The sequence below is a fragment of the Dermacentor silvarum genome, chromosome 2 (genome assembly GCF_013339745.2).
Source record: "Dermacentor silvarum isolate Dsil-2018 chromosome 2, BIME_Dsil_1.4, whole genome shotgun sequence".
Taxonomy (NCBI): Eukaryota; Metazoa; Arthropoda; class Arachnida; order Ixodida; family Ixodidae; genus Dermacentor; species Dermacentor silvarum.
In genome coordinates, this window is record NC_051155.1 from 3,074,185 (window position 1) to 3,096,323 (window position 22,139).

At 46.5% G+C, this 22,139-nt stretch overlaps 1 protein-coding gene across 7 annotated transcripts in view; it reads left to right on the forward strand.

Annotated features, from left to right (window-relative positions):
• LOC119441284 (glycosyltransferase-like domain-containing protein 1) overlaps window positions 1-22,139 on the forward strand; it is a 168,153-nt gene that overhangs the window by 52,882 nt on the left and 93,132 nt on the right. For all 7 annotated transcript variants that reach the window (XM_049661118.1, XM_049661117.1, XM_037705909.2 and 4 more), the window contains exon 3: window positions 10,551-10,660. In XM_049661118.1, coding sequence (XP_049517075.1) covers window positions 10,551-10,660 — 110 coding nt within the window. The remainder of the gene's footprint in view (window positions 1-10,550; window positions 10,661-22,139) is intronic.

The window sequence follows — 22,139 nt, forward strand, 5'->3', positions numbered from 1 at the left end:
CTTTAGCAATTTTCCAATCGGAGGGGAGCTGGCCTAATGACAATGACTGGCGGAAAATATGGTACAAAATTTTACTAGATACCGAAGTTGTATTTTTTAAAACTTTAGAGTTAATTTTATCGACGCCTGAAGAGCTAGATAACTTAAGGCTATTGATGAGACATGCGATACCATCTTCAGTAATATCGATGGGCTCCATATACTGGCAGTCGAGATCAGCGACTTCAGGAATGAGTGAAAGATCTTCATTTGTGAACATGGACGAAAAAAACGTGTTAAAGATTGCAGGACATTCGCTATCAGCAAGCGGAACTTGATTCTCACCATCTAACGAAATATGGTTTGAACCGCGATCGGGTGATATTGCCTGCCAAAATTTTTGTGAGTTGGACTTAAGAAGGGAGGGTAGATCATGAGAATAATATTTATCTTTAGCTTCGCTTACAGCTGAGCAGTAAGCTTTCAAACAAAGGTTATATTTGTACCAAGCCGTGGGTGAACGGATATGCTTCGCATTCATGTACAACCTTTTCTTCTTATTTCTAAGTCGTCGAAGGTACTGGGTGAACCATGGGTTCATTTTATCACTTAATATTTTGATTAGCGTCAACTGACCGAGCGGACAGCAAAGGTAAGAAAGTCTGAGAAAGGAACGTCTCAAGTTCCTCGTTTATTTTGTTGTAGTCGCCTTTGTTATAGTCGCAGATAGTTTTCTTAGTGACGCTTGTAAACTGCAAGGGGACATTAAGAGTAAGTTGAAGCAACTTATGGTCACGAAAGCCCTCTAAGTAAGTCACTTCACCAAATGTTTCAGGGGCACTAGTAAAAACGAAGTCTAAAATGTTAGTGCCGCGGGTGGGTTGCGTAACCATTTGGAACAAATTGTAATCTAACGTTAAAGAAATAAACTCAAGTGACGACCGACAGGATGATGTTAGTTTATACCAATCAATCAGTGGAAAATTGAAGTCTCCAAGGAGATAAATGATATCAGCCTGACAGGTCTCCAAGGAGATAAATGATATCAGCCTGACAGGTGTTAGTTGCTTTTGTAATGCTATTGCGCAGTTCAACAAGAAAGCACTGATTCGAATCGGGAGGGCGATAACAGCCTCCAATTACCACTTTGTGGTTACGGGTTAGGTATTCTGCCCATACTATTTCAATAAAAAAATTGGTGTTAATAACATGCGATTTAATTGTTTTTTTGACGCCTAAGAATACGCCACCACCTCTTTTTCCAGTGCGGTCACACCTGTATACGTTAAGAGTTATCGCCAGGGAAGATTTCATTATCAGCTATATCGGGATGTAGCCATGTTTCAGTGAGAATAACGATATCAGAATTGCAGTTGTCAAGAAATGAGGCAACATCGTCGCGCTTAGGTAGCAGGCTTCGAATGTTTGTGAATGATAGTGATAATGATGTCACGGTTGTAGGTGACTCAGATCTTCGACAGTTCGGATTACGCGGTGTGGTTTTTAGCTATCTGCTACAGAGGACTACAGCTTTACGGGTGTTGTCAAAAACATAAATTGCATCCTCAATGCGCAATTTGTCAGCAGAAAGGCTAAAAGGCTTCGCTTTTGCCTTAGCAAATGCAATCAACTGCCTTCTTGCCTCCCGTGTAGTTGGTGAAAAATCTTCGCGGATAGAGAAGCCAGACCCTTTAAGTTTTCGTGCAGAAGACAGAATACTTCCCTTGTCTTTAAAGAAAGTCATTTTAGCTATAATAGGCCTTTTCTTGTCTTCTGCATACTTCCCTAACCTATGAACTCTTTCAAACTGAGCAGTCGACATTTCGATGCCCAATTTTTCGGAGCAGAATTTGATAACCTTTTCTTCTGAAACAGCCCAGTTCTCTTTGGATTAGAAGACAGGTTAGATCGCCTCATTCGGTTTTCCACGTCGTCGCATCTAGAATTTATTTTATTCAGTCGATTAGATACGTCTCGCAATGTTTCAGTGCATGATTCAGAATCGGCAGCCGGTTGACATGGGATAGTTGTCTCCAACGTCGCTATCTTTGTTTTTAGTAGTGCAATTTCTTTCACGGCTACAGCATGTTCTTCTTTCGCGTGTTTTAAGTCGTCACGCAGAGCCTTTTCATTAGCCACATGCTTGCGTACGGTTTCCAATGCAGCTGCCTGCCCCTCTTGGGAATTTTTAAAATCGGCCAGCATAGCTTTGACTGTGTCTTCTAGCTTACCGATTCTATCCAACGCGGCAGCAAAGGCATCTGCTTCAGCCTTGGACATAGGTCCAAGGCTGAAGAGAGAATGCATTTAACAGAGGCTTTTCAGAAATATTCGGCAGCCCCACTGTGCTTTATGGGGAACAGCGCCTACATGGGCGAGTGTAGCAGCAAGGCGAGAACTTGACAAGTTACATACATGTTGTGATTGACATATAAAAGAGCATTAATCCTTTCATGACTGAACGAGAGAAGGTGAATCGCGTAATGAAAGGCACAGACAACTCTGTCCAATTATTGCTTTCAAGGGTTGAGTAGAGGGTCATATATTGTGTCGTGAATTCATGCTAGAGCTTTGATGAGCTATACAAACAATGTGTCTTAGCTCAGCGGCCAATACCAACAGACACTGCCTTGGTTATTGGTTGGCCAGAGTATGCTGGTGTGACAGGTAAGAGAATTCGTGCCAGTAGGCAGCTGTCATCTTTGCCAGCCCTCGCACATTAATTGGCTCCTACAATCCAATGAATGGTTCAAGAGCAAGTGATTGGGGCCTTGTTGTCTGCCTATGAGCCAACTAACACAGATGCGCAATTTTGTGGCTGCACCACTCCTGTTGCCACGCCACTGACAAGTGCTAACAACATTTCCTGGCTACGTGCCACGCCACTGACAAGTGGCGTGGCAACAGTGGCTCAGCAAGTGTTAGCCACTCAACCTGAACAACATTCCTTGGTTTCAAATCTTGAAACGTTCTTGGCTACCACTAGTGCACACTTCCATTTCGCATGTGACACCGCTACTCACACGACATGCTGCTGACCTTTGTTGCTCACCGCACTCTTTCACCTTTGCGCTCCCAGCCCAGCACCACTGAGGCAAAAAAACTGGCTGCTCCTGAGGCAAGAGGTGTGTCACAGTTCACTTGTTCTCACTTTAAGTACTTGGTCCTAACCCTTGCTGTTGCAGGTGATGTGATGAGTGCGGATACTATGATGAGTGCACAGAACATTCAACTTCTGTAGAGCCAGGATCGAAGACGTATTGAGTGTCCCCACGATGTGATCCCTGGCTGGAATTTTAGTCACGCTGGCATTGCAGTGATTAAACAGCTGTTGCCAGTGATGGTAGTGCTGCTCCCAAAAAGAGAAATGCTGCTGCATCTCCAAACTGTGGTTGTTGCGAGTAACTGCTCTGAACCTGCTCCGAAAATGGCACTGGGAAATTCCATCTCATACTGATTACGAACTGCTGCTGTGGCAACTGTGGTTGTTTACGTTTACATTGTGATGCCAAGCTTTATTTGCTTTGGCCTCACTTCTGCCACAAGAATTGGCATTTTAAATATATAGCTCATTTAGGTGTATTTTTGAACTTGGCATGTAGACTATTTTGGTGAAATGTGAAAGTGACTGAGATTACATGGATCTCATACCGATTATCAACTGCTGCTTTGGCAACGGTTATATGTGACTGTGGTTACTTTTATAGTGTGATGCTCAGCTTTACCTCTTTGTTCTTATTTCTGCCAATAGCTCTGCTATTTTAAATATATAGCTCATTTTACTGCACGTTCAATAATCATCCATCTTCTTAATTGTTTGTTTCTTGCAATTTGTGCTGATCATTGTATGTGCAATATGTTTCATAATAAATATTAATATTTATGAGACGCTTTGGTGATGCTTGTAACTCCAGGAGTCGTATGGCATATTTTGCCATCTGCTCCAAAAACACCAATAGCTGCACCAGCATAGCATTTTTTCTGCTCTGAAAACACTTATGGCTGTTCCAAAGTGGAATTTTTTTCTGCTCCGAAATCTGCTCCAAAAACGTAAAATGCCGCTTCCATCAATACGTTGCTGCCCAAATTGCACCGAGAGCAATCCTTTGTGCTACCCTGCTCCAGAACGGTATTTTTGTGGAAAATCGCACCAAGGTATCAACACCGAGTGGCCGGTGTTGATATATAGCCAATGCCATCGGTCCTCCATTTGCTGTTTTGTTCTATTTCTCGATGGTGGAGGTCCCAATGTTCTGCTGTGGGGCAGCTATTCCTTGTACCACTGTGGTGGTGCGGAGCTCTCTCAAGGCTGTCACATCAAAATGCAGCTTCTGATAATGTTAGGGTGCACATTATTTAGCATAGTTGTTGTTTTAGAGATGATAAGGGGAGCAAGAGAAATAAAAATATGGAAAACAGAGACCTTAGCAACTGCTGGCTAATGATTACCTTCCTTGCAACCCTGCTCAATTGGAAGAGTAGATCCCATGGTTGTAATTTAAACAGCTTTCACATTATCCAACGCACAGTTATGCAGGAGAGACTTTGCAAGTAAAAAAAACCTCTGCATGTCTTGACCGCAACCTTGGTTTAGTTGTGCACTTCTATATAGGCATGGTCTTCCTTACATCATCCTTGGTCCATGCATTTATTGCGCTACATTCCTTATTCAAGATATTTTTACAAAAATGACAACCCTTGTTGCAAATCAAAATGGTAGACCGGTATATGTACACAGAAAAAGGAATTATTAAATTTAAATGTAACTAGCCTTTTAATTTTTATCCCAAATCATGCAGTGATGTGATTGCTGCTCTAATTGCTCAAAACTGCTCCAAAAAGAAAATTGTGCTACATCCTGCTACAATTTTGCTGATGAGCTTCCAAGCTGCTCCGAAAGGTGGTCTCTCCTACTTTTGGAAGTGAAAGTAATTGCCGTATTTACACGATTGTAAATCGACTCGAATGTAGGTCGACCCCCCCAAAATTGCATGTCTAAAAAAAAAAATTGAGGGGGGGGGGGGAGAAAAACCACGCGAGTGCATTTCACACAAGGGAAATTTATTGATGGGGTTGCTAAGACTACTCATCGTCACTAGAGTTGACCTCACTGGTACTGCTGCCGTCATAGCTGCTGCGGTCCCACAGCATGTCGTCATCAAAAGTGAGGCCACACTTCGCGAACGACCGCACCACGACATCGCGCGGTACAGCCCCCCACGCAGAGAGGACCCACCCGCACACAGTAGCCAGAGAGGCCAAATTTTCTCGCGCTGAAGCCGCCACTGCCGCACCACACGTTCACTGACTACAGACTTGCGTCCCGCTGCGCAGTTGTTAGTTTCCTCAACATGGAGGATAGCAGCCCGTTTGAACGCTGCTGAGAACGAGCGCCAAAAGTTCTTGGCACTCATGACAGGCGCGACGATTCAGCACAACAGCAGAATTGACAGATGCGCGCGGCCGTCGAAAACAATCGTATCTCAAAGAAAAGCTCTTCCGCTAACTACTAATACCCCCCAAACGACGGCTCTTCCGCCAACTACCAATACCACCCCACGACCTACTGGAACTACAGACCTGCACAGATGTCCGGCTTCTATGGGAGCAGCTTGCGCCCACTTTCGTTCAACCGGTGGCCGTAGGTGGCGCTTTTATAACATGTTCGTCTGCTACTCGGCGGGTGGCTGGGCGGCGTTCGAATGTGTGCGCCTCCTCTTCTGTAGCGGGCTGCTAGCACATGTGACAATTTCTTACGAAGACAACAGCTAGTATGTAAAAATTGTTTAAGTGTACTCATTGTGGTGGTATCTAATAACGCGTAAATAGTACACGAATTCTTTCTAGGTTTGCTATTATGCGGAAATTTCGCGCCGCTCCACACACACACACAAAAAAAACAAAAAACTCGCTGATGGAGTGATTGTTTACCTGTTTGTTCGATCCGTCAAATATGCATCGCAAAGCTTTTATGAAACTGTGAAAACTGATGTTAGAGTCCTTGCTTTGTTCTTATTTTCATGATGGCACACAGCAATATACCACAATGTGATCATTGACGTTATCCCATCTGTAATTAACTCAAGCAAGCTGCATGTAGCTAAGGCTGAAGTTACATGCCTTCTGCAGCGTCTGCAGATTCACGCAGTTTGTGTGTGGTCTGCGTATACATATCGTCTGCGTGATTCTTTTAAATGTCCTTGTTCATATCAATATATCAAGTTCTTTATTACTCCATTGTACTATATTTTATCCTATGAATATTCTAGTAATTAGATTTTTTTTTCTCTACTGCGAAGGCAACGGGAGGAAATGTTATCGTCTGCCGGCTGTACTCGTTGTTTTCCTTTCTTGCACCGCTCTACCTACTGTACCTCGTGATTGAAATGAGAAGCAATCATTCGCAAATTTTGTTTTCTTTTTTATTTTCGTGAATTTATGCATTTACAAACAATGTAAACGATCTGGGGCTGCCGAAATAGCGGCACGAGCGCTGGAACAGATTGCAAAAGCAGATGACAGCGAACAGGTTATAACTAGCGCCACTCTGCTCGTACGTTCTGTCCCTAGCGGCAAAAGGGGTGAACTAGACCAGGCGTGCTGGAGCAGGGAGATCTGTGCAGGTCTGTAGTTCAGTAGGTCATGTACCACCCCCCTAACGGCAGCTCTTCCGCCAGCTACCAATACCCCCCAAACGGCGGCTCTTCCGCCATCTACCATAACCCCCTAAACGGCGGCTCTTCCATGATCGATGCTCCCACAAGAGCCGTGCGCTTGTGGTGCACGCAATCAAAATGTACGCAATACAGTAAATTATTACGCTACGCTTCTACCGTAACCATACAAACGTAGGTGCAAAGTTGCAACCACGCCGTAGCGCCCCTGATTTCTCGTTTCTCTTGCCGTTACTAGCGGTGCACGGTTCGGTTTCGATTCTAAGTCGACCCCCCAACATTGGATTGCCAAATTTGAAAAAATGGGTCGACCTACAATCGTGTAAATACGGTGCTCAAGTTCGAGGTGCTTTACTATGACGAGCGACATCATTCATTAAAAAAAATAGTGCGAGAAAGAAAGAGTGAAGGAAACGCAGCGTTGTGCTGCTAAGACAGAAGAGAAATTTTATTGCGATAGCAATTATATGGACACTCAAAAGCAGATTTCTGCCGTCGGCGTCGCCGTCGCCGTGAGGTTCCGTATGACGTCAATGGAGATGCAATCGTCGCCGCGCGCCGAACGCTGTATGTGCGAGTGAAAGGGCGCGAGGGGCACGCGCTTTCACGGGGAGTGAACGCACGGTGGAGAACAAACACGCGTTCTGCGCCGTGCTCCCTTAAGGGCTGCAGAAGTAGGCGTCTCTTTCCTCCTTTACAATCACCATATATGTAGAGCAAACGCGCCTTCTTCCGACGTGCGAGAGGCCGTGGGGGAGGGGGAGGGAAGGGAGGCGACGTTTAGCTGCGGCACCAAGTGCCTATTTATATCAGAGGCTCCGGCAACAGTCACCAACGCCGCACGCATTTTGAGCGAACGCGAGCAAAACCCCGACGGCGTCGACAACAGTTCTGCGTGTTGCTGGTGCTGCTGCATGTCCAAGTTTATACAGCTGATAAAGCTAATATCATTACTCCGTATAGCTCTCTACAAATTTGCTATCGCAATTGATGCTTCGCCTTTCAGGTGAAACTGCAACAACTTTTTTTTGTGCTAGCTGTGGTCAGCAAAGAGCTTGGCTCATGTCCGATCTTGTAGCAGCATTTTCGGCGATGCTATTGCATTGTACTGCCGCTGCTGCCTTAACAAATGGCCAGAAATTACGATGCTGTTTTCTCTGCACACTGCAGGCTGCGCATACATTCGCACTTCCATTTTGAAGTTTTTTTTCCAAAAATGAATATGATTATCACAAAATGTACACTGCAATACAAAAATATTGACACTAAAACTTAATGTTGTTAGCATGAATGTACACTACATTGTCAATGGCACCGGACCACATTAAATAGAACATGGCAGGTGGAAGCAGCTTCTAGTGGAAAATCTAACGCTGACGTTCTCAATTCTGGACGTCAACCTTGTGGTAAAAATGCACCAATGTTCCCCAGACATATGTAACAGGATGCCGTTTTATGTATTGAAGCACAAAAGTAACTGGAATGCTAATGTATTTCATCGCACATTTTGGAAATCGTGATCTTGGAACTGGTGTCATTCTGGGAATTTGTTCCAGGTGGATAGATCTTGTGAACTCCCTGGCTAAAATTTATAAATATAATATGCCCTAATGTAATTAGTCAGAAACTTAATTCATATGAGCATGTAATGTCCACCTCTTCCAGTAATCCTCCTGCAGGTAATCCTCCTGCAGGTAATCCTCCTGCAGGCAATTTTTGAAACTTCTGCTAAAAAAAAAATGTGGTTGATCCCTCTTATATAGGAATCGGTATAGAACACGAAAGTGAAACGTGTCTTCACAGAAGTAGTGTAATGTTTATTGCACATTGATATATAATGTCTATTGGTGTTTTGTGGCTAAAGCGCCCTTAGGCGTTGATGCACCCACGCTGACGCCTGGTGGCACGTCTCCTCCATCACGACTACCAACGTCGATGACCATGAGCAACCGTCGTGCATATGGAAGCTGCACTACGCTGCACACGCTAGCACAACGCGAAAGACGAAGCACGTAACTGACACACTAATACAACGCGCAAGACAAAGCACGTAACTGAATCGTCACCGAGTCAAATCAGCGCGTACAGCGCGTCGTAATTGCAGCCTCCGCGATCAACTTCAGAAACATTTTCAGAGCTAATTGCGGAGGCCACGCTCCGCTGTGCTGAGTACGGTGAACGCCACCTAGGTGGCGTTGGTAGTGCTTCTTGATGCCAGCGTCCCTTCGAATGCTGGCATCGAGGCGTCGTAGTACTGAGACCACCGAAGCGTTCACTGTCGGTGCGCGTTAAGGCCGGAATACATGGAGCGAATAACCGGCGTCCGAGCGAAGAACTTCGTCGGGCGGCGAACGTCCGACGGCCGGCGTCAAGAAATTTGCCGTCCGCAGCCGATCTGCCTGTCCAAACATTTTCGTCGGGCGAACGCCGCCGCCGGAAGCGTCTAGCGCGCAGCGGTGGACGACAGCCAATCAGGAGGCACTAGTTCCGGTCGCAATGCATGCTGGTGTTTCGCGCGCGCGCGCCTTTTCGCGTCGTCTGCAATCGCGTTGGTGTTGCCGTGTCTGCATGTCTCTGCACCGATTGAGTAGTTCCTAGTATGATCTCTCAGGAATCGCGTTGTATTTGTACATCCCATATCCGCTGATCTGCGAGGAAACAGACAAGCAGTGCAAGCTCTCTACAACAACCTTCAACAGAAATCTTCTGATCTCAGAGGCCACATGCTGTCGTCATGCCTATCTCCCGACTTCCCCGATAGATGGCGTTGGCATCGGATATTTCTTTCGCTAGGCTTAGACGCGTTCGAAACGAGAAGCGATCTCGAAAACTACTCAAGGTTATCCATAATACTCTGTCGTCGAAGCGGCCTGAGACTAAGCGAAAGCCGTTTACGCAGTCATTTGCTTCCAACTAAGTGAATTCTACAAGGACAACGCCAAATTCAGTTCGAAGCGGGCGGCCGGGACCGCCGCCAACACGGCGGCCAACGCGCGGCGGCGTTCGCCGCATGTATTGCAACACAGCAAACATCCTGCGTCGTGTCGCCGCGTCGTTACTTGACGCGTGAAGTTCGTCGAGAAAGTTCGCTCCATGTATCCCGGGCTTTAGTGTCATAATGCAGTACTTCTCTTTTCTGCTCATAGGCGGCGGCACCGCCCCGAGCAAGAGCGCGGGTACACGGAGGAGTGTTAGATATATAAGGCGCGTCTGTGTAGCTCTCTGCGAATGCGTTTGTGGCGCAATGGGTTAAACGCTCGGCGATCTATCGTCGCGGACCGAGAGGTCGTGGGTTCGATTCCCAAATTTTGCATGTTTGTGGAACTTTTTCTTCTGGTTTCTTTCTTTGTATTATGTTCTATGACGTATTTCCGTGACGGAAATACGTCAGTGAAGTCTTGGTGGACCCCGGAATAAAACACTTTCGTGTTAAAAAACAGAAGGGAATTCACCAATGCACACATATAAACCATTCACACTCCGTTGCTGTAGTAGTTGCTCCTCTGTTGCTAATGTGTGTCGATGTCTGACCTTGTAGTTTACTGCAATCCTGTTAAAATTGTTTGCTGGACTCATCTGATTACTTTTAAATCAACAGAACTTGCTTTTGGGCTAGTTTTGTTCATAATGCTTAGGTGGGCATGATACAGAAAAGGCACAAACTGGTTTCAGTCAATTCATGTGCAGCTTCATTCACTATGAAGAAAAGGCACACCTTGTCTTTCGCAATCCTGAAGGATTGTTAAACACTATACACAAGTGCTTGTGTATGTCGTTTTCCTTCTGTCTCATCCTTTGTTTCGGCGCTAAGAAGTTGCATCATGGGTTACTTTTATCTTGTAGCTTGATGTGTGCCCACCGCAACTCAAAACTAAGTGGAATTAATCTGTGGTGCAGGGAGCATGACAAGGGTCCTGAAGAGTTTGTGCAAGCACTGCTTGAACTGCACCGACTGGGCCTGCGCTTCCAAGTCTCCTTCCTGGGGCAGCAGTTTGACCAGCTGCCTCGTGAGTCACCTTACCACCATCTGGCTTGCTGATTGTAACTGCAGAGCTACTCGCCAAGCACTGCCATTGTTGATTGGTGTTCTTCAATACCTGCCTTTGTGCTGTGTCCTACCCAGGCAATACGCATCACAGTTCTTCTAGACTCACTGCAAAAAAGCTGGGCTGCTGAAGGTGCTCCCAAAGTAGAGCATGGCATCACTCTTGCTTTGGCTGTAATTAATTGAACAGTTGGTGCACCTTCGTATCTACAGGCATCACTCGAGGCATGTATTTTTCTGCAAAAGTTGCCATCTTTGAGCAGACAACGAAGTTGCCACGGCATAGCAATTTCTTGAATGCAGTTCATTTGCCCATGTCGTTAACTCTGTGAGCAAAGCATCTGGCAACCTTTTTTTCCATTGCGTTTACACAAGCAACTCTATGTTGGTGTTCACACTTTTTTGTGTTCTTTGGCATTAGTGTGTCTGTTAAAACCTTTTCTTCACACAGCTAGCAGACTTGTCATCGTATCACTTGCTCCTCACAAGCTGCTTGTGCATGAGTGCAGCAGTGGCCTGCCAGTCCATTAAAATCAGTGCTTGGGCCATTCCACTGCATGGTGTCTTTTGCCCTTGATGACAACCAATGCGGCGGACACAGAGGTTCACCACCATTTCAAGGTTCTAACAACAGGCTTTTCTTAGCCAAGTGTTTTGCAGAGATGAACTACAGTTAAACCTCGGTGTAATCAAGTTGGTAAAATTGGCAAATAGCTTCGTTATATTGAAATTTCGTTATATTTAAATTCAGCCCTTTATACAAATAAGTTGTTGGAATTGAGGAATGCTCCGGCGCCATTGCGCGGGCTTCACCTGTTCTGCCGTGCCTACGCCTTCCCCCCAGTTTCATTCGCAACCAGTTTCAGCGGCGGCGCTCCACTCGCGGCGGTTTGCGGTAGAGGCGGGGCATTGGCGTCTTGACATGGCCACGTTCGGCTGCTGACAGCTGAGCGTGGCTCTCTTATCTCCGGGACCAGCACTGGGTATGTACATGCTTCCCTCTCATCCGCTGACACCTTTGTGACTAGGACTTGAGCTCGCGCACGGTGCCTTTGCCCATGCAGGGAGTGCATACTTTGTGCTGATCCTTTCCTGACGCTAAGCCGAAGAGCAGTGCATAGTGCTCGTGCGAGGTTGTACCACGCTAAGCCGCAATTGCCGAAGGCCCAAGCCGAAGGAGATTGCCCGAGTTCTCGCAAGTTGGCCCATTGGTTATTGCAAAGCCTCAGAGACTTTTCCTAGCGGCATATCCCAGCTTGAGCTCACAGCGACATGCTATAGGCACCCCTGTCTATATTTTCGCCCTTGGTGTGGGACCCCGTTGGTGCCCACGCTGCCCCCGGAGCGGGCGTTTATACTGTGTTGGGTGGCGCCAGACACAATAAATGGTTTCCACTAACTCAGGGCAATACTGTGTTCTTGCATGCGTCACTCGGTAGCCCCTAGTGGCCTGAGCTCATACGCAGCGGTGCTGGAGGCGACAGCTGATGCAGCCCTGTGGCTCGCTAAGCTTGAACCCACAGTGATCGGTACTCTTTTGAGACCCTGCTTCTTTCTGGGGTTTTATGTGCCAAAACCAGTTCTGATTATGAGGCACGCCATAGTAGAGGGCTCCGGAATAATTTTGACCACCTGGGCCCCGAGACCACACAAAGTAAAAAGTATAGTCGCTGATAAATTTTGCTTACATGAAGGGGCTGCAAAATTTTCCAAATTATTGGGCAATTGGAAAATGACAATTTAAATTAGAAAAAAAAATTCATTTTTTTTTAAATTTGAGAGTCAGCAACGAAAAATACTGTTTCATGCTATGTCGACGACACCTTCACATTGGCAGTACAAAGCGAAGCCAACCACGCTTTCACACCCACTTCGCCCCCGCGACTGGTAGTGTCGCCTGTAGAGGGATGATTCTATCACGAAAAGCGCCGGCAGTGGGTAGTGAATGCCTTGTCTGCCTCTAGCCCCAACGTGTCTCTGAAAGTCGACGTTGCGCAACCTTGTGGGGATGCGCGACTCTCACACGTCCCCTGATGTTGTTTTTCCCGCATGGCTCCCGTCTCCTGTAATCCGGCTTCGCCGCGTTGCGTTACAGCAGCAGCGTATTGCGAGAGATCGCGCGAGTGTTGGCGGGGTCACTTGGGCATAAAAGGAAGACGGTGCTTCCTCTTAGGCGTGGGGGATCGGTGAGCTGCACACAGGGACGCTTAGCGCTTGCGCTGGCCCTCTTCACGAGACCATCTTGTGAGGCTATGAGCAGGATGAACACGGTTCGTTCGAACGCGCCACCGTTCCCATGACCGTACACGTGAACGACTAGGTGATGGTGTCATAGCATGGGGTGAACATGTTCGCTCGCTATCCGGTCGCGGTGAGTCAGACTTCCTTGATTTCTCGAGCGCCCATGTGAAGGTGCTATTGGTAGTAATTTGGTTAGCATGCATTAGTGTATGGAAGGTGTGATAAATGCCCTTTTGATTGTTTGCACTACTGTGTTGTCGTTCCTTTGTCCCAAGAGCACGTCTGGAGAGCCCACAACCTCCAGTACTAAACATGCAGGAAGACAGCGCACGTGATGCCACGCTATTTGGCACGCCCACTCTGAAACAGGGCGTGCGAGTTGAATATGCGCTCAGCCGCGCTGGCCTTGCTAGAGAAGGAGATGCGTTCCAACCTGCCCCCCCCCAACTCATGGCGAGCTCACTACCCTCCCCTCTTGCTCACATGGGAAGACTGCGCTTATCAAGCCACCGTTCTTCTTGGCTCACATGCTTTCAACCAAAGCATCCGATAAGATCCTAGCATGCGGAGCACAATAGGATCTTATCACACTTTATACTGAACATTATGCTGCTCCGCCTCGACGGTTGCTCTTAGTCACATGGCACATGAAATTGAGAGGTGCAGCCACTTGTCATTCAACAACTTGACTATCTGCGTCTGCCCAAGTTTCCATTTATTGTCTCGGTATTCCTTCATGCCTGCAGTGAAATTTCGTTAAATTGAAATCGTGTATAAAGACACTTCGTTATAATGAGGTTCTAATACATATTGAGAACCTTTTTTATATTGAAGTGCGCCATATCGAGGTTTAACTGTATTGAAGTCGCGTACAAGCACACTTTATTGTATTGAGGTTCTAAGTACATGGTGTTCTATGGAGAAGAAGGTATAAAAAGGTAAATACTTCGTTATATTCAGAATTTCATTATATTGAAGTTCGTTACATGGAGGTTGAACTGTATTACAGTGGAATCTCGATGATACGAATCTCACGGGGTCACGAAAAATATTCGTGACCCCGTGAGATTCCAGATTCCTGACCAGCTTGCCTAAGCGGTCATACATATATATATATATATATATATATATATATATATAGTTCAATTTCATAACCTGAGTCCCCTCGTACCATAAAGAGACTCGCGTCTCTCGGATGAGCCATGCAAAAAGCCGATTAAGTTATTCACGTTAGGGAGATATGTGTGTTTTGTGCCTATAAGTCGCACAACTATGCATAAATGAAAACAGCCATGTCACGATTTGTGAAAGTTTTAATATACAAAGACACAGTCAAGAAATATTTTCCTGACTAAAGGTCAGTTGAAAAGATAAGACATAACATATATAAAACATACACAATATATAACAATTTCTGTACACAACTTATGACTACAATTATTAGCATAAAACAACGTGACTCCATGACGCAATACTTTATTTACTTGTCAAAGCATGCCTTATGCCACTGGTTTCATTTATTTTCCGGCGGCGGAATAAATGATTATAGAGTAATAAATTATCAGGCGCAGAAATACACAGTCATATTAACAAATAAATAAATAAGACACAACGATATCTCAAAAGTGGGAAAGGGCACGAGAGGAAGTAGTAAGAGCGTGGATTGCGTTTTTGAGCAGCTAATGCAGCATATGACAAATAAATATTAATAAGGAAAAAGCACAGCATAGACTGGGAAGCTTTGGAAATAGCGCAATGAAATGTCTTTGCGTACCCAAAAGGCCTCACCCTACTTGCCCTGTCATGCACCCCGTTTTCGTTCCTGGAAATAACTTTTATTGCGATAGCAATTATATGGACACTCAAAAGCAGATTTCTGCCGTCGGCGTCGCCGTGAGGTTCCGTATGACGTCAATGGAGATGAAATCGTCGCCGCGCGCCGAACGCTGTATGTGCGAGTGAAAGGGCGCGAGGGGCGCGCGCTTTCACGGGGAGTGAACGCACGGCGGAGAACAAACGCACGTTCGGCGCCGTGCTCGCTTAAGGGCTGCAGAAGTAGGCGTCTCTTTCCTCCTTTACAATCACCATATATGTAGAGCAAACGCGCCTTCTTCTGACGCACGAAAGGCCGTAGAGGGGAGGGGGAGGGAAGGGAGGCGACGTGTAGCTGCGGCACCAGGTGCCTATTTATATCAGAGGCTCCGGCAACAGTCACCAACGCCGCACGCATTTTGAGTGAACGCGGGCAAAACGCCTACGGCGTCGACAACAGTTCTGCGTGTTGCCGGTGCTGCTGCATGTCCAAGTTTATACAGCTGATAAAGCTAATATCATCACTCCGTATAGCTCTCTACAAATTTGCTATCGCAATTGATGCTTCGCCTTTCAGGTGAAACTGCGACAACTTTTTTCCTTTGTTTTCTTAGCCAAATGGTTAGCTTTAACTTGTGAGTTGGCAACTTTCCCTTTCCTATTAAAGACATCATTTCGTTGTCTGATGGGATGGTTTCACCTTGAGGGAAAATGTGTTCATTCGGGCACTTCTTCTAGCAATGAAGTCGTCGGCAATTTTATTTAAATTGATTTTGCGGGAGAGTTCTTTGTGAGTGTGCAAAATGGCCAGATGGTTCAAACGGGCTTGTCCAGTCGTCTACCGCAGGTACGTTTTCAGTCGCCGAAGACAAGAAAAGGACCTCTCGGATGTGCTTGACGAGACCGGTATGGTCAACGAAATTTTTGTTAGCTTGGCCATTTCCGGCAAAAGGTTTCACAGGTGTTCGCCCTTCTCCCCCGAAAACATCTGCACGACGTCCCCGAATGTGTGCAATGGTGCCGACTTTTGTTGGCTTACGATGTAAATGAGCATGTCTCTGTGCAAAATCAGCCGTCCTCGTTCAAGGTCGTCACCGTATAACTTTGTTGTGTATGCTTCGTCTTGCTTTCCTGTGGCAAACTGCTCAATGTGTGACATATGCTGCCACATCTCAGGTGGATATATGTCGCTTAATGAGGACAGTACAGTGTGAAGTACTTCGTAGTACCTCTGGCGGTACATGTCCTCCGCTGATGTGAACACGTGAGCTGAGGAACCTTCTTGATAGCGTTGTGGAGCTCTCTTTCGCCTAGCAGCTGGAACATACGGGTCCTCAACTCCTACTTTTCCTGCCTCTGCCAACACCTCCTCCCAAACCAAGGGAAAACTTTGCCTCAGTTCAGCGACACTTGTAGTGACGGATTTCACCATTTTCTCCGCTTGGTCAAACCTGAGGCTTGGTCAAACCTGAGCGTTCTCTTTTGTAAGGCGGTATTCGGTGCTTTCATTCGTAAAAACACTTTTGTCAGAAGCGTCAACATGAAAAATGATTCAAGCTTGAACAGCATCCTTAAAAATCCGCTGGCTTGCGCACCGGCCTCAGTTCGCTCTTCGGATGCTGTTTCAGAGAAAAATGTTATGAGACTGCTATAATTTGAAAGAACTCATCGCAGCGATGAAGCCTTTAGCGTCCACCTTGTCGGGCAGAATTTTCGCAAGTTGCTGGATGAGGGACGGCTCTCCTCGCAGTCTTCACCGGGGGCTTTCCGTTTCCTGATCAGATATTTTTCCATTGCTTTTGAACAGTCTGCAAGGGAAATGAATAACATTCTGAATAGACGCTCGCATAAACATACAAAGTTTGGTATAATATTCATATTCAGAGTTGGTCAAGCGCGTAGGAACCCTGCTCAATTTTTAAAAAGACAAAAGAATCTTGACCATTTCTGGAAGCATGAAGAATTATCCCGTGGTAAGAAACCCCAGTTTTCACACAAAAAAAATAGGATTTGCCAAGTCTGAATGATGGCGCCGCCTGTGGCAATGAGCTGTAAAAATTTTCGGCTACCCATAATATCATTTAGTGCGCGCTGCAATAAAGGTATGCGTCTTCTTGAAATTAGAAATACATTTCTTCAGAATATGGGCCGACCAGCATGGGAATAATTTTATACCCTCTGTCACAGACCCCGTGAACGAGGCGCAGACGCCGGACCAAATTCCAAAGCCGGCTTATCAGCTTCCGAAAATAATCCCACGAAAGCAAGGATAATTAAGAATGGGCCCTCTGAGGCACCAGCGAACGCCGGTTGCTGTCCAAAGACCGAGTCAGAGCCCAGAGTTGTCAAGACACAACAAAATATATTCTTCACACAAGGCAGTTACACACACACTTGCACACTTAGGCTAGACACAACACAATACAAATCAGATGGGTTTCACAAAACACAAGAAAATAATTAACGAGAAGCACTAAGAGTCCAACACTTAAAGTACAAAATAAATAGGAACACTAAGTGTCCAATCGTATTCACCAGTGTTGGTCTTGAAGTCGGACGATCTCGGCGTGGCTCAGGGCAAATCTCGAAGATCGAACTTCTTCCGGAAATCCAGACGCTCGATGAACTCGTCGACTAGCTTGCCGGGGAATCCCCTTCTTCCGCAGACGCTCGGTCTTCACGTTACATCACTTCACCGGTGCGGACTGAACTCGCGAACTCCCTGAATTCCACCCTCCGATTCTCGCACGGCAGTTATATAGCTTCCACAGGCGTTCTCGAACTTTCCTATCGGTGTCGTGATCTCGTAGCATGGCCAAAGCTTGGGAAGCTTCGAGTCTTTTCTCGTACCTTCGACCGCCGCTGTCGGAGCATTCTCGAGGGGGGTGATGACTCATCCTGTTGGTGTACGCTCACGCGGTAGTAATGTCTGTCGACTCACCGGGTGAGAAGGTGTCTCGGCGCGCACGTGTGCTCTCTCTCTCTCTCTCCGGTTCACGTCGCTTCGTCGAGTCTCTTCCAGACGTTTCGGCGCCATTGTTAGCATTGTTGCTTGAGGCCTATGCGCTCTCCCCCTCTCTTGAAGTTGCCGCGGGGCCGGCGGGTTCTTTCGCTGGCTTGCGTGACACTTGGCGCGCGCTTGGATTACGCGCTCTTTTGTGACACCCTCACGTGGCAACGAATATGGGACGATCAACCTACATTTGTCTACAAGCTATACGCGAATACACATGGCATACGTACTATCACGATGAAAAGAAATGCGAACAGCGGAGCGCGTGGCCGAAGCATAACAAGCTTGCAGGTATAGGGCGCGCCGTCCAGTTATCAGCATTGACAGGCACGCACGTCTGGTTTGATCGTGCTGTGCGATGATGCACCCCTATACTGCGATATTTTTGTTTGCGCTGTCCAATTTGCGATGTCATCATTACTGCGCCATCAACTTTTCTCTTTTTGAAATAAAAGAGAAGCAGAACACAAACAAAAATATCACAGTATAATCATCGGTCGCGAATAACCAGACACTTGTGATCTCTGCAGCTACATTATTATTGTCATCAAACAAAATTATAAAGCAGATAAGACGTTTCATGTAAAAAGAAGATGCAGGCGCTACATTTGTGAACTACATCCACACGTCATGTTATTTTAATTCTTTGAGCGCACTGCCGCACGACGGTGGCATAAGATAACACGCTCTATCTCCTGTTCCTAGTCCCTCAAAGTGCCACCGGGCCATGATTGCGCCGTTAGATCTCTCACAGGCGTGCAGACGGTGCAGTTACTTTGTTTACAGGCGCCGTGACACCGTGGTACATTAAACCACAGTCGGCGAGTTTCTTTTGCCGAGAGCCGCGAAAACGAATTGTTTCGATGAGCGATGCGCCAAGCGAATATGCAGCTTGCTTTTTCTTACGCCTGAGTGTCTACCCTACTTTCGTTGCTGGCGCTCGCATGCGCGTTTTAACTTTCGGCATGGCAATGTGTGCTGGCTTCACTGCGAAGGAGCTCGGGCTCATAATTTGACACAGGAATGACTTTTCGGGCGCGGGAGAGGCATGAGGACGCTGAACAAAGTGTCACACGTTAAAGAACTACCACAAAGGTGCAGATCACGGCTGTTGTGAAAATAGAAATAAGTTGTGTGGCTGTTAGCATGTTTGTGAATACGTTGTGCAGCATGACCATACATTTTGGAATACATTATTCAAACTACATACAAAGCCATTTTGTCAATCTATTGCCACTTGAGCAAACTGTTGCTATTTTTAAAGGCTATTCTCTCAATTTCTTAAACTGGAATAATAGATCTGCCACTGGGAACCAATTTTGCGAGAACGAATAATCCTCAAAGGCCGATTCTCTACGCGATCAAGCATTCCGTGCCTACACGATCATTACATAAACACAGTAGTTGTCTTACACAGTAATTGCCTTACACAATCAAAACCACGCACGTTCACTTTTCACTTGTTCCTGAAGGTTCCCTCACTGCCTCCTCTGCTCGTATTAGCGCCTGATAAGGTTTGCCAACTGAATACCTCGTACATGCCTTATTGTAGGAGCACTCTCTCTGTTAGACTGCCATCCTGGTACAGAACGGCTCAGAACTACGCGATAGCTCCCAGTTTTTCCTTTTATTAAAACTTACCGCCACGCAATGTTCATAAAGACGCACCCCTTCATTAGAACGAGATCGAACAATTTTCCGAATCAGTCAGCACTGGCCACTTTTGGTCACTCTGGGTAGCTTAAGCGCGGGCACTTTCGCTCCTGCTGACGTGGTAGCCGACTTTGACGCCGCCAGATGCGCAAGGCTGCCATAAAGAACCATGTACGATCGCGTGCATATAGTATTATAGTTAACGCAAGTCAAAGTATCATGACGATGCACTTCACATTGCTTTCGTGCTGACGACGCTTACTGTGACAGTGAACCTCTACTAAAGACGTCGAGTATTCTAAGGGGTATGCGTTAATAATGGAAGACTTCACTCACCTGTTCTGACCGATCAGGTCGCAGACGTCAGTTGTCAACTTGTCTGATGGGCAGGCACTCGCTTAATTTCACAAGTAAGACGAGTGAGGCGCATCCAAAGGGCCTGGACACGATGGTACTACCTCGTTGAAAAACCAGCGAGATTTTTAAAGTCCTCTACATTTCCGAAGTTGTGCATATGAAAACCACAATGGACACAATGGCGCTTCGCTTGGTTCTCCTATCTCGGATTCTCCACCTGCTCAAACGCGAAGGTGCCTCCTGCTAATGCTCACAAGACATCACTATAGATGGCGCAGTGGCAGCGCGCTAAGCTTAGGGTTCTTGCAAGGCTCAGAGGAGAAGGCAGCGGCGCATGTGCAGAATACAAGTCTTGAACGCGCGGTCACTTTATCGATAAAGCGTGCGCTTTGAAGAAAGGGGGGGGGGACAAGCGCGGCGGGTATCTGCTAGTTTGTAGTGACTGCGGCTGTCCGTGCGCCTGGGGAGTACTACATACGCGGGTCGCGTGCTTTATTTTGGCAGTAATGTGCGCGCGGTATCTTGAAAGCGATCCGCGGATGGCTAATACCTTTGTACACGCTGTGGTTTTGCCGCTCAGTTTCCGTTGAAGCGATAGACAGTACGAAGATCACTGCTTGCTGCTGCTGGTGCGGCACTTTCATACTGCCAGCGTTTTGACGGTTAGTGTCAGAGGTCATCGAGTGTGCTGTGTTCATGTTTGCTTGGGCGCGCTGACAACATGCTTGATAATTCAGTTAGTAAGCAAATGTTTGCAAGTTTATACGGCCGATAAAACTACTATCCTTACTTCATATAGCTGTCTACTAATTTTCTATTGCAATCGATGCTTCGCCGTTCGGGCGACACTGCGCCTCTTTCTTTTTTTCTTCTTTTTACGTTTAGTGCGAGTATAAGCGCTGCTGCGCATGGCGGCTATTGATTCTGATTGCGAGTGATTCCGGCTTAGCCTCACTTCGGTTACTGAGTAAATTATTTTCATTTATGACCGCTGCAGGCATGTGGGGATGTTTCCATCCCTAATAAATGTTATAAATTATTAGAACAGTTTTTGGTTGGTTTTTTTTCGTGAGTCGTTAGCATTGCCTACTGGAAACAGTAGCAATACTCAGACACACAACATTCATGTGCATTTCACACGCCGCTGATAAAAGACTCTGCTGAAGGGGCCACTGAAGACTGCAGGTTTTTCTTTTCAGGGTCAAAAAAAGCACGCAATGCAATTTGAAGAGAGGTGAACATTCTTCTTCTTTTGGGGGTTTTACTGTGCCAAAACCAGTTCTGATTATGAGACACGCCGTAGTCTAGGGCTCCGGATTAATTTTGATCACCTGGGGTTGTTTAACGTGCAGTAAAACGCAAGCACACGGGCGTTTTTGCATTTTGCCTCCATCGAAATACGGCCGCCGCGGCCGGGATTTGATCCCGCGATCTCGTGTTCAGCAGCGCAACGCCTTAGCTGACTGAGCCACCGCGGCGGGTGAGAAGTGAACATCATCATCATCATCAGCCTATATTTTATGTCCACTGCAGGATGAAGGCCTCTCCCTGCGATCTCCAATTATCCCTGTATTCCAAGCGTATTCCAACTTTCAGGCGTAAGTAGGAATACGCTAGTGCAAGGCAGGGGTAATTGGAGGTGAACATAGAGGAACGTATTCATTCTCCAGGCATAACCTATCCTTACAATTAGAAATAATTGTTACTTGGCTAAATCCTTCTCTTTAAAAAACGTAACAAACTTATTCCTCTGTATATATTTAAATATATTGTATGTGTGTGTATAGTGTTCACAGTCCAAATTAAAAAAAAACGTTGAAGTGAGAAAAAATGCTTATGAGGTAGTCGCGGCTGGCGCTTCTAATGCGCTTGTCGTCCTGTGGTCAGGATTTGCAGAAATATAGCGAAAGTGTGAATGTAAAGCCGTGCACGTCCGCGCTGATGCAGTAAGCTTTCAGCCACAATAAAATGTTTAGTGAAACGTTGAGGCAACTCTAAAGAAACCGCAAATGATTTGGGCAACAGAACTCTGGTGATGACATTTTGGCGAGAAATGGGGGGGGGGGGGCAGGCTTCGGTTTTTCGGGGGGGGCTCGAGCCCCAGAGCCCTCCCGTAGTCGGCGCCTATGCGTCCGCGCCTCCTCACCAAAAGAGAAAGGGAGAAAGCACGTGACTGCGCGCTGTTCTCTTTCGCGGCCATCGGTGGAGCGGCGTTTATTCGTATCAACCGACACTGGTCGAAAATCGATTCGTAACAACCGTTTTCTAGCACGTTGCAAAGTAATGGGGCTCGGCCGGGACCGCAGTAAAATTCCTATCATCCGAAAATTCGTATTAGCCGTGACCGTATCATCGAGATTCCACT